This window comes from Bos indicus, chromosome 19 (genome assembly GCF_029378745.1).
Source record: "Bos indicus isolate NIAB-ARS_2022 breed Sahiwal x Tharparkar chromosome 19, NIAB-ARS_B.indTharparkar_mat_pri_1.0, whole genome shotgun sequence".
Classification (NCBI taxonomy): Eukaryota; Metazoa; Chordata; class Mammalia; order Artiodactyla; family Bovidae; genus Bos; species Bos indicus.
In genome coordinates, this window is record NC_091778.1 from 50387804 (window position 1) to 50412154 (window position 24351).

At 41.7% G+C, this 24351-nt stretch overlaps 1 protein-coding gene across 15 annotated transcripts in view; it reads right to left on the reverse strand.

The window, feature by feature from the left end:
• BPTF (bromodomain PHD finger transcription factor) overlaps window positions 1-24019 on the reverse strand; it is a 133336-nt gene extending 109317 nt beyond the window's left edge. For 8 of the 15 annotated variants that reach the window (XM_070773819.1, XM_070773818.1, XM_070773816.1 and 5 more), the window contains exon 1: window positions 23170-24018. In XM_070773819.1, the coding sequence (XP_070629920.1) occupies window positions 23170-23800 (631 nt within the window). In that variant the 5' untranslated portion in view covers window positions 23801-24018. Of the gene's footprint in view, window positions 1-23169 lie in introns of all 15 variants that reach the window. The other 7 variants (XM_070773822.1, XM_070773820.1, XM_070773812.1 and 4 more) reach the window with 3 other exon arrangements.
• Between the last annotated feature and the right edge of the window lie 332 nt (window positions 24020-24351).

The following is a 24351-nucleotide window of genomic DNA, read 5'->3' on the forward strand; positions in this document are numbered from 1 at the left end:
TCCGCACAAGGGAACACCATGCAGCTCCTAAGAAGAATGTGGCCCAAAGCCAAGTCAAGATGGCATAAGCTCACTAGAGCCAAGGGTTCCACCAAGCTGCAACTAAAACCTCTGGACAGAGTAAAGAAGAAGCAACCACCAAAGCACTGGGGGCTGGGGGCGGGGTGGGGGGTGGGGTAAAAGCACAAGGACTGGCTAGGAGAGTCGAAACTTAGAGGAAGCAACAACCAACAACAAGCAGAGGCTTGTTTCCCTATTTTTTCTCCTGGAATAGAAGCAGCTCACAGTGGATCGTGGCAAGAAACATGAACAGAAAAAAACACAGAGAAACCCTGTCTTTCGGGCATAAGACTGACGAAAGGGTCCCCCGGAGCTGAAAAGTAAGAGGGAAACCCCAGGTTTGTGATTTTACTCCCCCCGCCCTTTCTGGCCCCTGCCTCAAGGGAGGCTCAAATTACAGAAACTACAAAGAAATCACATCTTTCTGGCCAGGAGATCAAGCAAAGGGGGCCCCTGCAAGCCATAGTATGGAAGGATCCCAGAACATACAGCTGAGGGAAAACCTACAAACAGCAATAGAAAACAACAATACGCACGAGAGAACAATAATTCAAATAACTGCAAAGGGTGGAACAGCTTTAAAGTGCTTACAGAAGTATCAACCCAGAATTCTATAACCTTCAAAAATACCCTTCAACAATTCAGGAAAAATTAAAACATTTCAGATAAAGAAAAACGACAAGAATTTGATGCCTGAAATCCTGCTTTAAAACAAATGGTAAAAATAGTAAAACAAACAGAAATAATACCAGAGTGAAAACTGGACTTTCAGGAACAAAGGAAGAGCAACAAATTAAAAAACAAACAAAAAAAGGTAGTTTCAACTCTTAAGCGCTTTGAAATAGTATAATGGTTGAGAGCGAAAAACTGTCACAACGTCCAGTGGGGCTTTCAGTGTAAACAGAGGCTGATACAGAAGGCCGACTGTACTGCGCCACCTTATCAGGGGACTTGACATCTGGAGATGTTGATTACCTGCAGGGGTCCTGGGAATCAGTCCCCCATAAATAAAAAGGGCCAACTATAGACATATATGTGACAGCATTGGGGACGGGACTAGGATAAGTGAACCTTTGTGGTTCTGACACTTTATTTACCTACAGGAATAAAAAACTAAGTAGGTAAGTATTTTGCAATTCCTAGAGGAACCACTAAAAAAGTAGCACAGATATAACCAAAAAGCTAATAAATTAAAATAGGACAATATTCAACTAATGCAAAAAGGAGGCAGGAAAGAGAGGAAACAGAGGAACCAAAAGAAAAAGAAAAAAGATGGGAATTCCCTGGCAGGCCACGGTCCAATGGTTAGGACTACAGCCCTTTCACTGCCGAGGGCCAGTGTTCAATCCCTGGTTGGGGAACTAAGATCCCACAAGCCCTGCAGTGCAGCCAAAAAGAAAAAAATAAATATATTTAATGTAAATAATCTAAATTCACTGTCATAAGACTGGATTAAAAAACAAGGAACCCCTTTAAAATATGACATAGTAGACTTAAAAGTACAAGGGTGGAAAAAGATATACCATGCTAACTCTCTATTCAAAAAGAGTGAAGCTGAATTTGTTATATTAATATCAAACAGTAGATTTTAAGCAAAGACTATTACCAGAGTAAAGAAGGTCATTTCATAACAATAAAGAGGTCAAATAATCAAGAAGGCAAACAACCCTAAATGTTTATGAATCTAACAACAGAATCACAAAATACATGAAGTATAAACATACAAAACTGCAAGGAGACAGAGAACAAATCTGTGACAATGCTTGTAAATTTCAACACTCCTCTCTTAGTAATCAACAGAACAAGTAGATGGAAAATCCACAAGGATATGGAAGACTTGAACAACAGTATCAACACACCTGACCTAATTAACATTTGAGGAACACTCTACCCAACAGCAGCAGAATCTTCCTTCCTTGTACATATGGAACAGTCACCTAAACAGACAATATTCTGAGTCATAAAACAAATCTCAAATGATTTCATTTTTTAAACATTTAGTCATACTCTGACATATGAAGTTAAATAGAAGCCAATTTTTATAGTAGCCAAGACTTAAGCAACTTAAACGGCCACCAAGAGATGAATGGATAAAGATGTGGTAATATATACACAACAGAGTATTCTTACTCAGCCATTAAAAAAAAGAAAAGAAATAATGCCATTTGAAGCAGCATAGATGAACCTAGAGATTTATCAGACTAAGTGAAGTAAGTCAGAGAAAGACAAATATTATAAAACACCACTTCTATGTGGAATCTAAAAAAATAATACAAATTAACTTGTTTACCAAACAGAAACAGACTAACAGACATACAAAACAAACGTATGCTGACCAAAGGGGAAAGGGGGCAGAGATAAATGGGAGTATGGGATTAACAGACACACACCATCATACATAAAATAAACAAGGATTTACTGTATAGCAGAGGGAACTGCATTCAATATCTTGTAATAACTATAATGGAAAAGAATAAAAAAGAAAAAAAAATTGATACACTGAATATACTGATATACTGAATCACTTTGCTACACACCTGAAACTAACACAATATTGTACATCAATTATACTTCAATTAAAAAAAAGAAAATTCAGCTTGGAAAAGGAAACATAAAACCATCTCTATTTGCCAGACTACATGATAACCTATGTAGAAAATCCCAAGAAAACCGCCACCCCCGCAAAAATCTACCAGACTAGCAGTTGAGTTTAACAAGGTCACAAAGATCAATACACAAAAATCAATTATATTTTTATTATAACAATTAATAAGTGGAAATTCAAATTCTTCTTCTTCTGGTCGTACCATGAGGCATGCGGCATCTTAGTTTTCCAATCAGGGATCAAATCCTGCCCTCTGCGTTGGACGCACAGAGTCCTAACTACCGAACCACCAGGGAAGCCCCCACGTTCAAATTAAAAAAAATAAGCACCAGATATAATAGCACCAAAACTCATGAGAGATTTAGGTACAACGGAATAATATGAACAGGACCAGTATGATTAGAACAACAAAAAAAAAACAGTGATGAAAGAGATCAAAGACTTGAATTAATGGAGAGACAAAATGTGCTCATGGATTAGACAGTTAAAAGAAAGAAACACAAGCCACAGACCAGAAGAAACTGCAAGCACATTACACAAGCAACAATGCACTTAAATTCAAAACCAAAATGAAATATCCCTATATGCTTACAGCAAAAGGCAAAAAAGTCACAGCGTAACAATTGACAGTGAAATATTAGCATCAGTCTCATTGAATTTAGAAAGAACACGAAGATGCTTCTCATTTCAACTAGTATTTAACATTGCTTTGGAGATGGTAGGTAATGCAATTTGAAAAGGAAAAAAAAAAAGGAGAAATAAACATAAGAATAGCAGATGTATGCACATGATTCACGTTTGAAAATGATGCAACTTTATTCCTGGAAAATCCAACCCAACAAATAAGCTATTAGAAACAATCAGAAAAGAGGTGGCTAAATACAAAACTGATCTTTAAAATCCATGACTCCATGAGAGCAGACATTTTCATAGACACATTATTTAAAGACATACTAAGATCTCATGGGATAAGGGAAAAGATTATGCATTATCTAGTTTTTGTTTTTTTTAAAAGGTACATTTCTATGCACAAATAAGTATTCCTCATATAAATACACACACATCCACACAAAGCTGGTTATGTAAGGAGTGACCAAACTATTAGTGCTATCTTCTGAGTCTTCTAAGTTTTCTGTAGTTCTTTCCTGATAAAAAGTAAAAATTAAAAACTGAAGTTCTTACTAGACTTTAAACTGGTATTTTAAAAATTCAAAGGTCTTTTCCTAACCTAGTTATCCAAATCACAGATGAATGGACCTCAAGAGCTCAGAAAGGGGTTGGCAAACTGGCCAGCCAAAGGCTGTTTTTATAAATAAAGTTTTATTCAAACACAGCCATGCTCGTCTCCAGTTGTTATCATGCTACAATGGCAGGGTTGAGTAGTTACAGCAGAAACAGTCTGGCCCACAAAGACCACAATATTTACTATCCAGCACTTTATAAGAGAAAGTTTGCCAATTCCTTGCCCACTAGGATCATCTAGTCACAGAGGAATGGCTTCTAGAAGGTCAAATTCAAGCTAAGGAGCAATAAAGAATTCCATTCCCACTTGGTCAGATAACTGTCAGAGACATAGTTCAGGAGCTAAACCTCAGGCTCTCGTATTACAAGTAAGTATATTTACCAATAAATTGATGAGGAAAGGACTTTGGGCCTAGTCTATATCCAAGAACACCTGCGAAAGATCTGAGTGAACTTCGGTAAGTTCCAGAAAAAATCCATTTAAAAGCCACATAAACACAGATTGGGGAAGGTCTAAAAACAAATAGGTAATGAGAGTATAACCTGGCTCAGCCTATTAAATGCGACCCAACAATCTTATCTTAGGGATCTACCTTATAGAAACACCAGTCTGGGTGACTAAAGATACATCTCTAGCACATTTAGAACAGCACTGTCTGTAAAAGCAAAAAGGGCCTAAAATTCCAAAGGGCTAGCTTTTCAAGGCAAATAAACTTTAACACCAATTGCAATTATGCACTATTAGTAAAGGGGAAAAAAAAGGCCACTTCACATCTTTAATTCACTTGGACTCTGCAGCATTCAAGTTTGTGACCCCTGCCATACACAATCTCCCACGGTTAGGTTTCTCCTAAAACGCAGGGAGGATTTATAACTCAAGTTATTTATAATTAAGGACAATAATATATCTGGATAAAGGCAATCTTCCAAGTTTACAGAGAATCAGAAATCTGAGGTATTTCACCCAGATAATTCAAACTAAAAAGCTCAAATATGTATCTGAAATTACAGTAAAATCATTTTTCAATTTTTTTATTATTTGAATAATACTTTGAAAGCAGATTATGGTCCTAAGTTGGAGAAAAGGGTAATTTATTAAGACTTCAAGGAGTGTGTGAAAGAATTCTGATGTCTAGAAGAACAGGGAAAACTGCACTGATAGGAAAGTTTAACGTTTTATTAGCTATTTTAAATGCCAGACTATCTCCTCAGACAAGTCTTGATATAGCCATGCAAGCATTAGAAGGAAAAAGGACAAGATGAGAAATTCCTCACAGATTAATGTGTGCGTTTCTGAAATGCTTTTTAAGTTCCATAAATAGGATATACTATAAACAGACCTCAAAGGAGGCAACGTTAGCATACTGAAATCAAGGAGGAAGCCATGACAGTAAAACGCAGAAAGTGCACCTACTGAACACAGTCATTCAGCATGAATCACTCGGCCAGGCAGTCTCCCAAGTGAATGAATTCTAGGGCACATCCATGAGGAGAGAAGAGTCTAAGCATCAGGTTTCTTGGCAAATGTGCTGAGGCTCCATAATTGCAATTTAACATCACTTTAATAACAAAAGAATCCCACCCCAAAAGTGATGTCTTTTCCTTGAAAACTATTAAAGTAGTTAAAGTCATTTGTCCAGAGACTCCTGAGAAAGAGGTTTTATACAGAACTCAGACAACTGAAGGCAATGGCACCCTACTCCAGTACTCTTGCCTGGAAAATCCCATGGATGGAGCCTGGTGGGCTGCAGTCCATGGGGTCACTAAGAGTCGGACACGACTGAGTGACTTCACTTTCACTTTTTACTTTCATGCACTGGAGAAGGAAATGGCAACCCACTCCAGTGTTCTTGCCTGGAGAATCCCAGGGATGGGGGAGCCTGGTGGGCTGCCGTCTATGGGGTCACACAGAGTCAGACATGACTGAAGCGACTTAGCAGCAGCAGCAGCAGCAGCAGCAAACTGAGATGACCTCTCGGTACTCAGTTCACAAACCAACTTTCAGACTTTTACAATACGGAATTCTCTTAGTTGTCAAACTAAATGTCTCATCTAAAAATCTCTGAAGAATTTTAATTCTTTTTTCCCTTCTTACATCTATGACTTCACTTAATTTTCTCAGGACCATGACAGATTTTTTTAAAACTAAAGGTTAGCTGACTGTCTCTCCTCTTTCCCTCCCAGAAAGAACAACAAATGATACCATCTTCCCAAAGATGAGTCCAAATCTCACTCCAGAAATTCAACACCATCACATGGACAAATAATGCTTTGCTGACAGGCTTAACAGAGAACCACAGTCAGAGTGCGGGGGCTAACCCAGGCCACGCAGGATTCAGAGCAAATACAAAGCCAGAGGAAAAGGGATAAACTCCCACAGTCTAGCAGAAGCAGACCGACTACAACAAACCACTCAGCCCAAGGGAACTTTCTGTGATGGTAAGAAATGACCCAAATGTTCTACATCCCGTGCTCCTGGGCATGGGAAATGTAGCTAGTGCCAATGAAGAACTGAAGTCTGAATTTTACTTAATTTAAATAGCCCCACATGGCGAGTGGCTGCCATACTGGACAGGGCAAAACTAAGAGTGAAAAGAATCCAGGTTTTTTTTTTTAACACGCAATTCAACAATTACCGGTGCTGCCTACTGCATACTAGAGACAGAGGTGGTGCTGAGAGGCGAGAGATGAATGAGACCCTCCCTGCTCTAACGCAGGCTCTAACCAAGGAGACAGCCACATAATTACAGTCCATTTCAGCAGAATGTCTTAACAAATATAGATAAAATGATGGGGACTTCCCTGGTGGTCCAGTGGCTAAGCTCTGTGCTCCTAATGCAGGGGGCCTGGGTTCAATCCCTCTCAGGGAACTGGATCCCACATGTCCCAACTAAGAGTTGTCGTGCTGCAACTAAGACCTCGTGTAGCCAAAAAAAAAAAAAAAAGGTGTAATGATGAAGGGATTGAATAATCCTCCCTAAATGTTTATGGACTTAATAACAGAACCTCAAAATATTAATACAGGAAAACTTAACAGAATTCCAGAGAGAAATAGGCAAATCTGTGACAGTAATTGTAGACGTCAACATTTCTCTCTTGGTAATCAACAGAACAGGCCGGTGGAAAATTAGCAAGGATACAGAAGACCTTTACACTGCAACCAGCCTAACCTGACTCTTCAGGAACACTCTACCAACCAGCAGAAGAATGCACCTTCTTTCTAAGTACACTTGGAACATTCACCTAGACAAACAACATTTGGGGGCACAAAACAAACCTTTAAAGATGCTTTACAAAAGTACAGTCATATGAACACAATGAAATTAAGTTAGAAAAAAGTAACAGAAAGAAAGACACCTCTGAAAACCCTCAAATACTTGGAAACTGAACAATATATAAATGCATACAGTCCTGGGGGGGTAGGGGAGAGATAAAAGAACTCAGTCCCGCCTAAGGACAAGGGAATGGTGACCAGAGAAGGCAAGCTGGGTAGGCTATGGATGGCTGACTGGGAGTGAACCATCACAGCAGTGAGTAACTGGAAGGTGTGTGAGGGGAGGCCTTCCCGGGGGGTGCAATGGTAAAGAATCAGCCTGCTAACGCACGAGACACAAGACATACAAGTTCAATTCCTGGGTCAGGAAGATCCCCTGGAGTAGGAAATGGCAATCCACTCCAGTATTCTTGCCTGGAAAATTCCACAGACTGAGGAGCCTGGCGGGCTACTGTCCACGGGGTCACAAAGAGTCAGACATACTGAGCAACTGAGCACAGCACAGAAGCACAGTGTGAGGGGAACTTTTACAGAGAAATTCAGTACTGCTTGACAGTCAAATTTAAGGTGAAGAGAAATAAGTTGTGAACAAAAAAACAAAGGAGATTTAGAAGTCAAGTCAACTTTGACCATACCCCATCTAACCCGTCTATCACCGAGATGTGTCATTCTAAGTCCTAAATTACTGGGTTGGCCAAAAAGTTTGTCTGGGTCTTTCTGTACGATGTTATGAAAAAAACCAAATGAACTTTTTGGCCAACCGATTATTTTTTTTAATATTTCTCTCCAAGGTATAAAATCTATCACCTGGTTTATTTCAGCTGCCTAATTTCCTTCATTAATTCTTATCCAACTCCAATTCATCCTCTAGCCTATAGCCAGAGGGGGGGCGGGAAACAACACTCATCTGATCACATCACTCTGATCCTTCATGGTTTTCCCTCCAGTCTATTTCATGCAATGATCATATGGCCTAGAGTCCTCTTTCCCTTCCCCTACCCCAGCTGCTTCAATTCTGAACTCAACTGTTACCTCTTTAAGGAGGCTTTTGTGACAGCCCCCCATATACACACACCACAAAGTCACTGTTACTCGCCCCCTCTGGAAGCACTTCTCTCACTGATACACTGGCTACCTTCCCCTGTGGATTCAGGGCAGGGGCCACATCTGCTTTGTTTGCGGCTTTATCTCACAGAGTGCTTGGAACACAGCAGGTTCTCAACAGGTATTTTTTAAATAAATGAACAATTCAGCGAAGCAACAGAACATGAGGCTGGCAGAGGAAGCAAAAGTCAAGTCAGAACTATCCACATACACTAACACACATACTCATTTTCCCACAGAAGATTTATAAGAAAGGGCATAACATGGTCAGCTTTGTCTCAGAGCAGAGCAGTATGTACCTGGAAGATGGAAACGAGAGATGAATGGAAAAAAGGAGACCAGGCAGGCAGGCTGGTTCCTTGAGAGACCAAGTACAGGATAAAGAAGGCCTGATTCAGGTTACCATTAGCACGGATGGACAAGAGAACTGAAAGATATTTAAAAGAGACATAAGATGTAAACTGAACAAGAGCTGGTGACAAGCCTGCAAATGGAGGGTGAGGCACAGGGAGGAATCTGTCACTTCCTCACTTCTGACTTGGGCAATTCAGTGGGCAGTGCCATTATTAACTGAGAAGGAAATGGGAGGTCGGGAGCAGTCATTAAAGCATGAACTCTATTTGGAACATGTGGAATTAGATGTGCCTATAGGACTTCCAAGAGGGGTTCAAGAAGGAGTCACTCATCCATGAGTTAAAACACAGGAAGGAAACCATGACTTCAGAGATGTGGGTGTCAGAGGCCACGGAGGTATTAGATTTTATGAGTAATCTAAAAAAAAAAAAAATGTAAATGAGAGCTTTTAACCCACTGAATGCAAAGCTAGTTTATAAATAACCAGTGCTGGTGAAATAGACACTTTCATACACTGCCAGTGAAAATGCATTTTTTATTATAAAGTATCTATACATGTTATATATAAATGAGGCTTCCCAGGCGGCTTAGTGGTAAAGAACCTGCCTGAATAATGCAGGAGACGTGGGATCAATCCCTGGGTTGGAAAGATCCCTTGGAGTAGGAAATGGCAACCCACTCCAGTATTTCTGCCTGGAAAATTCCATGATCAGAGGAGCCTGGTGGGCTACAGTCCATGGGACTGCAAAGAATCGGACATGACTGAGCGACTGAGCACGCACGCATGTTATATATTTATAATACATCAGGAATACATAGTAAAGCCTTAAAAAAAAAATCAGGAATGTGAACTAAGATTAGTGTAAAGGTTTAGTCACTACGAGTAATCACAGCAAACACACTCAACCCTCCATATCCAGGAGTTCGGCATCGGAGGACTGGAGTCTTGGGCACCAGCAGACTTCAGTATCATGGTGAGGGGTTGGTCCTAGAGCCGACCACCCACAGATACTAAGGAATGACTGTACAGTAGAGCTTAACTACTTGGTAAAGCCTTAGGACAGAACCTTATTTTATATCAGCCCCCTCCTGTTCCCCCAAAATTTTATACACCAAAGCCAGATTACTTTTTCAAAAAGCTCAGCTTTATCATGACACATTCCAGCTTTAAAACATTCAATGACTCCCCACTGCCTACTAAGTACAATTTCCTCAAACTGGCATTTATTGAAGTTGGACCAAAATATAAACTCCACTTATCTGCAGTCTTGTCTGAATGTGCACGTTCCTCTCATCTGGTACCTTTCAGCTCCCTTTTCTCTTCCTGTTCCATCTCCACCTGGAGAAATCCTACCCAACTTTCGAGACATATCTCAAATTTAACCTTGCTCTTGACCCCATTTCTGACCTCCCAAATAGAATATGACTTCTCTCCCTAATTTGTTTTTCTTACAGCATTTACCATGGCCTGCCCTATGTTATTTTATATTTATGTACTGTGTTATTATTCACTCTTGAGAACTCCTGGGAATAGGGGCTGATTTATCCATCACTGGGTGTCATGAAGGTTTTTAACACATTACCTTGCACTCTGAGTAAGTATTAGGTTAAGCTATTTTTAAACTGTTTTGTAGAGAAATACTTAATGTGACTTCACTTTACACACAATTAATATGTAACATGAACTACTATCCTTTTCTTGTCAACATTGGGTAAATTGACAACAAAGAAGTACAAAAGATAAAAACATACCAGAACAAAGAGAAAAGAACCACAGTGAGACATCGCCTCACACCTGTCGTTGTGGCTATTATCAAAAAGATAAGAAGTAACAAGTGTTGGTAAGGATGTGGTAAAAAGGAAACCCTTGTCCACTGCTGGTGGGAATATAACTTGGTGAGGCCACTATGGAAAACAGTATGAAAGTTCCTCAAAAAATTAAAAGTAGAATTACCATATGATCCAGCAATTCCACTTCTGAGTATACATCCCAAGAAAAAGAAATCACTGTCTCAAAAAGATATCTACACCTCCATGTCCACTGCAACATTATTCTTTAGCTGTAAGTAAATGTTTACAGCAGTTTTATTTATAATCGAGACATGAAATAGCTTTTATGTCCATTGATGGATGAATGGACACAGAAAATGTGGTGTACACACACACAATATGGAATATTATTCAGGCATAAAAAAGAAGGAAATCCTGCCATTTGTGACAACATGGACAGACCCTGAAGACATTATGCCAAGTGAAATAAAGTCAGACAGAAAAAGACAAATACAGTATGATCTCACTTATATGTGGAAACTAAAAAACAAGCCAACAAACAAGCTCATAGATACAGAGAACAGACTGATGGTTACCAGAGGCAGGGGATAGTGGGTGGGCAAAACGGGTGAAGATGAGTCAAAAGACACAAGCTTGCAGTTACAAGAAGTCACAGACGTGTATGGTACAACATGGTAACTATGCTTAAGAAAGCGTATGTAGTGTATGTATTGTATATTTAAAAGCTGCTAACAGAGTAGATAGGAGAAGGCAATGGCACCCCACTCCAGTACTCTTGCCTGGAAAATCCCATGGGTGGAGGAGCCTAGTAGGCTGCAGTCCATGGGGTCGCTAAGAGTCGGACTCGACTGAGCGACTTCACTTTCACTTTTCACTTTCATGCATTGCAGAAGGAAATGGCAACCCACTCCAGTGGTCTTGCCTGGAGAATCCCAGGGATGGGGGAGCCTGGTGGGCTGCCGTCTATGGGGTCGCACAGAGTCGGACACGACTGAAGTGACTTAGCAGCAGCAGCAACAGAGTAGATCTCAAAATTTCTCATCACAAGAGAAAAACATGTTGTGTAACTATGTATTGATATGTTGACAGATGTTAACTAGACTTACTGTGGCGATCATTTGGCAATATATAGAAATACCAAATCATTATGTTGTATACCTGCAACTAAAATTAAGTTATATATCAATTATGGGCATGTGTATGCTCAGTCCACCAGGCTCCTCTGTCCATGGAATGTTTCAGGCAACTGGAGTGGGTTGCCACTTCCTACTCCAGGGGATCTTCCTGACCTAGGGACCCAACCTGCATCTCCTGCATTGGCAGGCAGATTCTTTACCACTGTACCACCTGGGAAGCCCTTATATCAATTATACCACAATTTAAAAAAAAGATTGCTCAGGTTTTTAACAGGGAAATTTAGTGAAGGGTGCCTACTCTAACCGTGAACTCTAGCCACCTGACCCCCAGCTTCCCAGGGTACTTGGCACTCACCCTCAGACCCCTACTTCCAGATCCCAGTAAAAGATGGAAGAAACCTTCCCTTAAGAAACCAAATAGAGGACTTTGCTTGCAATCCAGTCGTTAAAACTTGTCGCTTCCAATGCAGGGGGCACAGGTTCGATCCCTGTTCAGGGAACTAGGATCATACATGCTTCGTGGCACAGGCAAAAAAGGGAAAAAAAAACAAAAAACAGATTCATATGAGAATAATAGAAGTGTGAAAGAGAAAACAAATACACAAAAACAAAAACATTGATATCTGGGATCCCAGCGCCCCATTACTTCACAGTGAAACCTACCAACTGTCAAGCCATGGGCACCCACAAAGTGTGTACCCAGCGCTTCACTCCTAAATGTGAACAGCTGAGGGTCAAGAGGCATTTGAAAAGAAGCCTCCAATGTCAAAGAGGAAAAAACTAAAACAAACGAACGGAAGCTGATGAAACAAAAGAAACAAAGTGGAAAAAAAAAATCCTATAATAGAGAATTCCCTGGTGGTCCAGGGGTTAAGACTTGGCACTTTCACTGCCACGGGCCCAGGTTCGATCCCTGTTGGGAAACTAATATCCTACAACTCACGAGGTGCAGTTGACCTCCACCCAACACAAAAAAAACTATAATAAATGTCCTTAGTTAAGTGGGGATGTTGCATCCACGAAGAAAATGCTCTGAAAAAAGGAAAAGAGCTTCGGGAAACTATATAGCATAAATAATTATTATGTTAGCTGAACTTTCGAAATTTAGTAACAAGAAAACCACTCAGTGAAAAACGGCAAAATAGTTCAGCAGACACTTCACCAATGATTTTCTTCACAGCAAAGAAGCACATGAAAAGATGCTCAGCATTACCATTAGGGAAATGCAAATTAAAACCATAATGAAATATAACTCTGTGACCCCATGGACTGTAGCCCATCAGGCTCCTCTGTCCATGGGGATTTTCCAGGCAAGAATACTGAAGTGGGTTGCCATGCCCTCCTCCAGCAGATCTTCACAACCAAGGGATTGAACTCAGGTCTCCCGCACTGCAGGCGGATTCTTTACCGTCTGAGCCACCAGGGAAGCCCTGAAACATACCACTATACACCTATTAGAATGGCTAGAACCCTCATCCATTGCTGGTGAGGATGCAAAATGTTTAACTGGAAATGCTTAACTAGAAAAGAGTTTGGGGCTTCCCTGGTGGCTAAGTGGTCAAGAGTCTGCCTGTCATTGCTGGGGACACGGGTTCAATTCCTGACCTGGGAGGGTCCCACATGCCACAGAGCAGCTAGGTCCACGCACCACAACTTCCTGAGCCTGTGCTCTAGACTTCAAGAGCTGCAGCTACTGAGCCCGAGTGCCGCAACAACTGAAGTCTGAGCTAGAGCCTGTGCTCCAGAACAAGAGCAGCGCCCGCTCACCGCGACTGGAGGAAAAGCTAGAGCAGTAACGAAGGCCCAGCACTGCCAAAAATAAATAAATAAAAATTATTTTTAAAAAAGAAAACAGTTTGGCATTTTCTTAGGAAGTTAAAATACGCTTAGCATACAACCCTGTGATTCCACTCCTCTTTACCCGTGAAAAAGGAAAACTTACATTTACACAAAAACCTCTAAGTGAATGTTTAGAGCAGTTTTATTTATAATCTCCAAAACCTAAAAACAACTCAGTTCAGTTCAGTCACTCAGTCGTGTCCGATTCTCTGCGACCCCATGAATCGCAGCACGCCAGGCCTCCCTGTCCATCACCATCTCCCAGAGTTCACTCAGACTCACGTCCATCGAGTCGGTGATGCCATCCAGCCATCTCATCCTCTGTCGTCCCCTTCTCCTCCTGCCCCCAATCCCTCCCAGCATCAGAGTCTTCCAATGAGTCAACTCTTCACATGAGGTGGCCAAAGTACTGGAGTTTCAGCTTTAGCATCAGTCCTTCCAAAGAACACCCAGGGCTGATCTCCTTTAACAACTCAAATGTTCTTAAATGGGTGAATGGATACACCAACTGTGGTATATTCATATAATGAAATACCTAGTTGGCAACAAAAAGGAATGACCAAGACACAAGCCATATCTTGGATAAACCTCAAATGCATTATACTCGGTAAAAGAAGCCAGACTCAGAAAGCTAGATAGGTTGTAATCCCATTTATATGATATTCAGGGAAAGGCAAAACTGCAGGGACAGAAAATAGACCAGTGTGGCCTGGGGTGAGGGAGACGAGTTGACTACTGGAGCACAGTCTAGGTGAGGTGATGCAACTGTTCTGTATTTCATGGTAGTAGTGGTTACATGACTATTTATTTGCTAAAACCTAAAGAGTCAAAACTGTACACTAAAAATGGTGAACTTACTATATATAAGTTGCACTTTAGTATTTTTTTTAAATTATCAATAATGAGAAACAAAAGATACTGTGTAAACAAACAGGATGCAAAGGAACACAGAAAACAGTTTTTAGAAATTAAACATCTGACAGCTGAAATAAAAACTGATTTAATAGAAAGCTCAGAAGAGAAAATCTCCCAGAAAGCAGACCAAATTGACAACCAGATAAAAAGAATTGAAAAAGATAAGAAATTTTACATGAACAGTCTAAAATTCCTAACATCTAACTAAAGAGAAGTTCAACAAAAGAACAGATCAAATTTGGGGGAAAATTAGCAAATAATAAAGACATTTTCTCAGAACTAAAGAGTATGAGTCTGCAGATTAAAAGGGCCCACCAAGTACCCGGGCAGAATGAGTGAAAAAGAGCCACATCAAGGGATATGCAGTCCCTTTAAAACTTCAGAGTACTGGGGACCATGAAAAGAGCCTAAAAGCTTTGTTGCTGTTCGGTCACTTAAGTTTTGTCTGACTCTTTGCAACCCCACAGACTGCAGCACGCCAGGCTTCCCTGTCCTTCACTATCTCCTGGAGTTTGCTCAAACTTGTATCTATTGAGTCGGTGATGCCATCCAACCATCTCATCCTGTCGCCCCCTTCTCCTCCTGCCTTCAATCTTTCCCAGCATCAGGGTCTTTTCAAATGAGTCAGCTCACCGCATCAGGTGGCCAAAGTATTGGAGCTTCAGCTCCAGCATCAGTCCTTCCAATGAGTATTCAGGGTCGATTTCCTTTAGGATTGACTGGTTTGATCTCCTTGCTGTCCAAGGGACTCTCAAGAGTCTTCTCCAGCACCACAATTCAAAAGTATTAATTCTTCAGTGCTCAGCCTTCTTTATGGTCCAACTCTTATATCCGTACATAAACTACTGAAAAAATCATAGCTTTGACTATACAGAACTCTGTCGGCAAAGTGATGTCTCTGCTTTTTAATACACTGTCTACGTTTGTCATAACTTTTCTTCCAAGGAGCAAACGTCTTTTAATTTTGTGGCTCCAGTCACCGTCCACAGTGATTTTGGAGGGATAAAAACAGGTCAGACATGAGGTAATCAGGATGGCCCTTCACCTCACAACAGCAATCCTCGATGCTGGAGCACACCAAAGCAAACCTTTCAGTGAAAGTGCTTTTTTAAATTTAGAACCCTACCCCCTGCCAAATTCTTTACCAAGGATTAGAACTGAAAAGGGCATTTTCAGATACATAATGATTTAAAAAAAAAAACAAGTTTATTTATCATGCACCCACTCCTAGGAAGCAACTAGAGATTGTGCTGAAACAGACAAGTAAACCAAGGGGGCGGTAGGACCCAAGAAACAGAATCAACAGAGAAAGCAGCACAAAAAAGTTTCAGGAAACCCCCCGGCAGTGCAGCAGGCTAGTGTTCACTGCCGGGACCAGGTCCACTCCCTAGTCAGGGAACTATGATCCCACAGACTGACTGTGTGGCATGGCTAAAAAGAGAAGAAGAAACCAAGATATGGGAAAAGTTTGCTGTATATCAAGGGAAAACAATCAGTTTATTTCATCTTAGTCATAACTTCTAAAAAATATTACTAAGAACATGTTGCAGTAAATGGAATTAAACATGCACACACACACGTCCAATGGGTATCTTTGGTGGTGGGATTATAGATAATTTTCATTTTCATCTTTATATTATGTGTATTTTCCCAAAGGAGTAAAACTGCACTGTTTTACAATTTTTCACTGCAATTTTTAAAAACAACTTGAGAAGAGATGAGATCTCAGGGGAAGGAGGGACATAGTGAGAGGGCCAGGGGCTGGTTTGAAAACCTGGAAAACTGGGGTTTAAGGAAAAGGCAGAGGAAGATGTCTTGGAGAAGGAACTACCAGAGAGCTGATATTATCAAGAGCACTTTTTCTATTTTAACGGTAAATATCAGAAGTCAATGTATTTTTTATTATAGTTCTAGAATAAATCCGATGTTGGGTAAACTAAATGTTCTGAATGGGGAAGTTAAACGTTTAATAACCTTTTTAAAGGAGGGGGGGGATAAAGCTCTAGTTTAACGTGCACTTTTACTTAAATGTGGTCTTCAAAATATTTTTCTACCCTGTGAGTCAACTGACAGTTTTCCTACAGAATAAAATACTACCTTGCTACACTGGAGGTAAGGTTCCTCTATTTTCACAGAATCTCAGCTTACAATTCAGGAACACATCAACAGACAAGAACAGCTACTATTTATTGAATCTTTACCCAGTACCAGGCACTGTTCTAGGCGTTTCACACACATTAAGCCATTCGGCCCTCACAACACACTGAATCCAGTACTACGGTATTTTACAAAAGAGGAAAGTGAGGTACAAAGACTTGAGCAAAATGCCCATCATCACAGAGCCCGGATTCATACGTTCATTCATTCATCCATGAGGATGGGTTCCAGGTCCTTCACGCTTTAATCTCTATGCTACATGCCACCTCTCTAGATCCTTGACATTCATAAAAGATTTACCTAGAATCCTGAGATTCTCATGTATCAAGATAGCCTAAGACTTCGTAGTGAGTTTATTTACACACGTGGGTGCCTCCAAAGCCTGCCACACGTGCTCACACTGACGGTGTGAAAATATGACTCCACTTACACTGCTCCTTCTCTGACAAATCTGGAATAAATTCTCCAAGCTGACCAAAAGCAATGCAAAAATTATAGATATTTTGGAAGATTTACAAACAAACTAGCTCTCATTCATCCTAAGAGAACTGTTTCAAAACAATTCCAAACAAAAAAAGTAAGTCTGGTTAAAGTGATTCTATTTAAATTGTATTTGTATAAAAAAAAAGTATTTGTAATTAATCCAGCTATAACATTCCTAGGATATACCCAAGAGAAATGAACACATCTTGTCCAGACAAAAACCTATACATAAACATTAGCAGCAGTGTTACTCACTATAGCCAAAAAGTGGAAACAATTCAGATGCCCATGGAGTGATGAATGGATGAACAAAAAGTGGTATATCCATATAAAGGCATATTATTTAAATATAGTACTGTTACATGCTCCAAGATCTACGCACCTTGAAACCATTAATCTAAATGAAAGAAGTTATATATTGTATGATTTTTTTTCATAAGAAATTTCCATGAGAGACAAATCAACAGAAAATGAAAGTAGTGGTTGCCAGGAGATGGAGCAGGGGAGGCAGAGAACAAGGAGTGACTGCTGTGACTGTCACTGTTTCTTGTTCGGGTGATAAAAATATTCTGGAATTAGGTAGGGGTGATACATTCACAACTCCGTGAACACATTAAAAACCACTGAATAATACCTTTGTTTTAAAAGGTGAATTTTATGCTATGTATTCTGTATCTCAATAAAACTGCTATTTTAAAAATGCAACCTTTAGGGATTCCCCTGGTGGTCCAGTGGTTAAGAGTCTGCCTTTGAATGCAGGAGACAGAGGTTCAATCCCTGATCAGGGGTCCAAGATCAAACATGCCTTGGAGCAACTAAGCCTTTGCACCGTAGCCACAGAAGTCTGTATGCTGCAGCTAAGACTCGTGGCAGCCAAAGGAAGAAAATCAAAATTAAAAAAAAAAAGTGCAACTTTTAAAATGTTTTTGTATTTTTAAATGCAACTTTTATTCAATATTAGTTGAAAATAATTCAGCAATTCACATGTCCAATAAATGTTAGCTCTTACTGTTACTATTTTTAAAAATCATTCAGCAATCAAAAAACATTTGAGTAATGTAACTTAGTATCTAGAAAAATACATAAAAGAATTTGATATATACCAGTAGACAAAACAATTAAAACATTATCTTTAGCTATATGCACTTTAACTCCATCTGTATGATTTTACTTTCAATCTTTTCAAGTGCATTCTGTAAGTTTTTTCTTTTTAAGAAATGTTCTACCTCCTGAGGGTTATCATTTTAAAGGACTGAAAGCATGAAAAAAAAAATAGAAAAATAAGGGTCAGTGCTAAGCTAGTGCTAAATTATGAAGATGAGGCTCTAAGTGCCACAAGCAGGCATTCAGAGGAGAGAGATCAAGGTGATCATCAGAACTCTGGCAGGACTTCTAGGAAGAGATCCTCAGAGTGCGCTAAGGAGCAGGGAACGAGGGATCTACCCAGTGCAAAGACGGTATCTGCTAGGATCTGCTCCTGTCTTTGTTACGCAGACTACTGGTCTCCCATTACCCCCACCACCTTCTCACCCCCCACATCCCCACTCCAAGAATCTGCAGTCACAGGGAGGACGCAGTGTCCTGAAGAGGAAGAAACGGTGGACCTGAGGAAAGAAACCAGAGCTCCTGGCCTTAGTATCCCCAGTCCTGTTGCACACACACATTTCAATACCCAGCTCCACTTCCACTCATACCCCAGCAGAGTTCTGGGCCTGGGTGGTACACAAGACCATCTATCCCTGCATACCTTGGACATACCTCTCTACCACTCACAGATCACGTCGTCCAACTTTGTAATAACTCTCTGGGGCCCTCATTTTCTTTAATTCTCATGTTTAACCTCTTCAAGTACTGATACCTGCAAACAGATCTTATTAATTCCTCTTATAATCCTGAATACCTGTTGCTATTGAAAACGCTGCCATTCTTACAGAGGCCTATCTGATGAAGTCCTCTGTCTACACTTCTGATGCTGTCCAGGCTTGGAGAATTCTGAAGTACCTCCTGGACTAATGTTTCCACATCCAGGGCTATAAAACCCATCCACATCCCCACCAGTTATCTGCCTTCTTTCAATCAGAACAGAGGCAACGCTAAATTTCCTGACATTCCACTGAAATCATATCCACTTGTTTCTATATCTTCTGACTGATCCTCAATAACCACAAGTGAAATAGATCTGAAATAGACTGGAGAGAAAAGAAAGGGCTTCCGGTGTCACCTCTCCATTAATTTTCTCAATTTGCAGAGGGGGAAGAGCTGGCTAAATCAGCGATTTAATAGTATCCGTGATTTAATGTGCTTTTGTTTCACGCTCCTTGCATACTGCTGATAGGAATATAGCACATCCCTCGGGTGGTCCAGAAATGAAAAATGACTGAGGACCACTGATCTAGCCCAATCCTTACCCAACAGATGAGGGAGAGAGGAAAAATGCTGTAGCCCGGTTCTCTAACTACCGCCCAACAGTTTCTTATTCATATACTCAGGCTCTTGCTAGAGGAGGTTACTTAAGACTGCCCACACTTGAAAGTCAGTGCCCTGGTTTATGCTACTCCCTCCCTGCCTCTGTCCATCCTCACTAGCTACATGTCCATCCACGCTGGCCACATCCCCATCCTCACTAGCCACATGCCCATCCCAGAAGCAGACATCCATACCAACTCCCCCATATAGCTTATGAGCCCGCCCTCCTTTAACTCTCCACAGTACTTTGTATCTATCTCACTTGTAGCAATCAGGAATCCCAAGCATACTGAAAAGATATTTGCTTGAAACTGGTGGGAATAAATATCGTCGAACGGGTAACAAATTCTTCTTCAGATAAATCGACAGTGCATTCATGGCACCTGTGCCACCCATCTCAACTGTCACAATCTTAGAGGACATAAATCACTAATTCTCCCAGGACAACACCAGGGCTTCTATTTTCTGAAGTCACCAGAAGTTCCGAATTTCAAAATTAACAGCTAAGTATTCTCATAAGTCCCACACAAATTAAATGCAAGAACGGCTCTGTTTTAAAGTCTGACTTCACTTTCTTGAATCAGCAAACACTTGATTTCAAGCTACTGTCAGAATTTTACCAAATGCCTATGCAAAACATTTTCTATACAATTCTTCTCAATGTACCTCAAAAGTATGTCATAAAACCTACTGTCTGAAATAATTCTAACTTTTAACAATAAAAATACTAAAAGCCTTATGCAACCAAATGCTTTAAACTTAAGCAAAACTAGATGATTTCAAATTTTTATTAACAAGTTGCCATCCCTATAGTAACGTCTTTCATGTGAGGACCTTACATACCCATTTAAATTTTTTCTTCATTAAGAAGAAAACATTTCACCACCACTGAAAACTTGTTTAAATCTTTGGTTTTAGAAAACTAATCTAGTAACATCAATCAATGTCCTTGCATCAACAGGTATATTACCTACGAAGTACTCAATATATGAACAGATGAATGAGTAATTTCTTATACTAAGTATATAAGTATATCAAGTATAATTTCTTATTCTTATGTTGGTACTTAAGTCAACATTCTAGTTTACAAGACTTAATCAACTTACTCTAAATTACCAGGAAAGTATATTCCTCTTTTCAGTCTTGACAACATAGGTGGATTCGAATCCACCAAATGTATTTATTTATGAACTTCTGGGATATCTTAAACCAGTTCTAGACCATTTTTCCTTCCAAAGCATATACACACATATACACATTTATCTAGAAGTACACCGAATAAAACAAATGAAACAAGGGCTTAGCCTAAACAACTCACTATCATGAATTGTTATTCCAGGCAAGTGGACATATTCTAAAAGTTCAGGATGTAAAATGTATCATCTCTTTCACCATAATCTTGAGAAATAATGTTTCAAAAGTAAAACATCTAACAAGATAACACCACATCTAATAAAGAAAGGAAAATGCCTGGCAAGCAATATGAAACAGCAGCTCAAAACACACTAACTCTGCTACTATAAACTGGTCAAACTATCAAAATCTAATTAGGCCAATTTTTTAGCTTCCCACATCCAAAATATTTAGGAATCATGGTACCCACTGGAGAATCAGCACAACTTCATCTATTACAAGTTCTCACCTACCAACAATCATTTGTCCAACCAACCTTCGATGAGCACCTGCAGTGTGCTCGAGGCACTGCTCTAGGGACTACAGGAGCTGGAAGATTAGTATAAGGATATATAACCCTTAATTTCACATCAAGGTGAAGCATACACAAGGTAGACTATGAATGTCATTGGAAAAAACAAAATATCATGGAAGTACTTAAAGATATAAGGATCTTTTTAAAAAAGGAAACCTAACCACAAAATTGTAGTTTAACAGCATATACACCACTCTCAACCCTAAATATTACTTGCTAAGCCTTCAAAGAGGAGTTAAAGTTAGCTGAACCACCCTGCCAAAACGCCTTAGCTCTGTCTAATCTGAGAAAACTTCCTCCAATAGTATAATTTACTCTCCACAAGTCTTTCAGTTCTGGGCTCCTGGTAGAAAAGACCACATGTGATTTCAGAAGGTAGAAATCATTACTATAAAAGATGCACTAAAAGTAAGTTGGCAAGAATGATGTGTAGTCCTTTCCACATACAAGACATACACACTTGACATCTGATTGATTCTCTTCATTCTCCTGCCAGCTCTCACTCACTCCACCCCAAAGACAGGCAGATATTACTGTCAGGCAAAAGAAATTACCTTTTTCCTTTGCTGGGAGGACAAGCTAAATGGGCTTACATCTGACTTAATACTCATACTCCTCCAATGAGTATTTAAACACTTATTAAAAAAAAAAAAAAAAAAGGCACATTTACATTTAACCACTTCTCCTATTCCAGTCTCTCTTTTTTTTTTTGTCTTTGTTGAAGTTTTTATTTGAGGGCTGGTCCAGTCTCTTTTGAAAACAAGTGACACACCTTTATCACTGTAAGACTCTATTCCTTCATGAACTTTAATTCGGAAATGCTCTGAAAACTGGATTCTAATTTAGTTCAGATTTTAAAAAAATACAAAGGAAAAGACCTTGTAGGTTACTGCTATAAATTATGATTTTTTTTCACAATTCAGTAAACTGCAACTACGAATTTAAAACACAGCAGCCATTGTGTGTATGTGTGTTTTTTAAATAAACAAAATGTATCTCAGCACCAGCGTAGAGAAGCTCTGTGAGAAAACAGGAGTCACCATGGAGAAATCAGGGAGGACTTATTACCCTCAGAAACAGAATGAAAAGAAAAAGTCATTTTGCATTAAATTTCCCTATACTTCTGTTGTGTGACTTGGAAGTTGGTCCAAAAGTTCATCTTCAGCAATTACGTCTGCATGATCAACCATACGTCTCTGCAACAGGTGACAGGAAACTGCATTTCTCAGGCAAAGGGATCAAATTAGTTAAGACGCAAGTTCCTGCGGTCTCTTATTTTGCATTTTACCAAAATGATATTGGAATCAGATAAAATAGCAAATTTGTTTTGGTTTTCTTTGGTTTTTCTTCTTTGCTTTTTAATCAGCCATTCACCAGCAACTGTTGCACAAGCCCATCAGCACTCAAGAATAAAAACACACACAGGACCAGATAAGGCTCCCCTACTAACCCAACTGATCCATTTCTTTAAGACAGTTTTAAAACCACACAGCTCGGGGTGTGAAGAGAAGCATGTTGTGTGTGTGTGTGTTTGTATGGCACAATCTGTCTGAGTCCTCCATTCCCTTTTTTTAGGAACCGATTATAGACGAAAAGTCTAAAAGAAACCACATTAGAAATGCAAAGAGGTTTGCAAAAACAAGAAGCTTCTTTCATTCCAAAAAACCAAACCAAAACAAGGGAAGAAAAATGAATGCAATGGATATGTGTGTGCCAAAGTTTCAACTATGCCCGGTGGAGACACTGCACTGGCACACATTTTTAAGAGGAAAAAGAGGGGGTTGAGGGGAGAGAGCGAGCGAGCGAGCGAGCGTGTGGCCTGCGAACTGCAACAATGCAATCTCCATTTTGAACAATGCGCCTCTTTCCTCTTGTAAATCTAGTTTTTTGCCACTTGATGGGCCGTCGCATTTCCCCTCCGTTTGGGGACTGGGGGGAGGTGGGGGTGGGGGGAGACCAGAGAGGGAGTGAGCCAGGGGGAGGGAGGGGGGAGGAGGTGGGGAAGAAGTCTACAGCAACCGGGCTGGGTGGGTACCTGGAGTGCTGCTGTAGGTGCTATGGCTCCTGAAGCTGCTTTCCGTACAGTAACTGGCGTCGTCGTCGTCGTCGTCTTCCATCTCCTCCGGATAGTCGGAGTCATCGTCGTCCTCCTCCATCTCATCCTCCTCCTCGTCCTCGGAATCCTGGGTCTCCTCGGCGTCGCCGTCCTCCTCCTCCTCCTCCTCCTCCGAGACCATGTCCTCCTCCTCCTCCTCCTCTTCGCTCTCGTGGTCATCGTACACCACTTTGTTGACGGCCCTCCGGGCCGGGGTGGTCCGGGCCAGGTGGCCGCCGCCGCCCCCGCCCCCTGTCCTGCCGCCCCCGCCTCCTCGCCCCCCCCGGCCCGGGGCGCTGGTGCTGGGGGGGGCCGGCGGCGGCGGCGGCGGCGGCGGCGGCTTCCTCCGGCTACTGCTGCCCCCCCTGGGCGAGCTCAGCCGCGTCTTGGGCGCCACCTCAGCCTGGGCGGCGGCCCACCTGCCCCGGCTGCTGCCGCGGTGCCGCGAGCGGAGCCCCCCGATGGGTCCGGACGTGGGCGGCGGCGGCGGCGGCGGCGGCGGGGCCGGGGCGCAGCGCTCCGCAGCGGGAGCCGCGGGCTGCTTGGGCGGCCTGCCCCGCCGGCCCCTCATGTCGGAGCTGAGGCGGGGGGGAGAAGGGAAAGCAGAGGGGGGAGGGGCGGGCGGAGGGGTGGCGGTGGGGGGCGCCGGGGCCGGGTGGGGAGGCCCGCGGGGCCGGGCGGGAGGGGCCCGGCCGGCGGAAGCGGGTGGAGGGAGAAGGCTCAATCCGAATTGCTGGGGCCCCACTCCGGATCGCCTTCAGCCGCCATCTTGTTTCTTCCCTCTCGCTCGGTGACTGGGGGAACCGACAGCGGCCGCAGGCCCGGAGCGCGGTCACGTGAGCTGCGCCGCCGACGAGCCTGGGACGGAGCGAGGCCGCGCGGCGGCCGCTAGGGGGAGTGCGGGAGCGCCGGGTCGGGGGCGGGGAGCCCGGGGCGCCTCCGCGCGGCTTGGCTAGACCGCGGCCGCCGGCGGCTGTGAGGAGAGGGGCGCTCCCTCGCGAAGTGCCCCGTGTCGAAGGCCTCGGGAGTCTAAACTCACGAGGCCTCCTTCCCGCGTGTCCTCTTCCCCGGCTAGGAGACGAGGGCAGGGAAGCCCCAAATTTGTCCCCGTCTTGTCCCCTT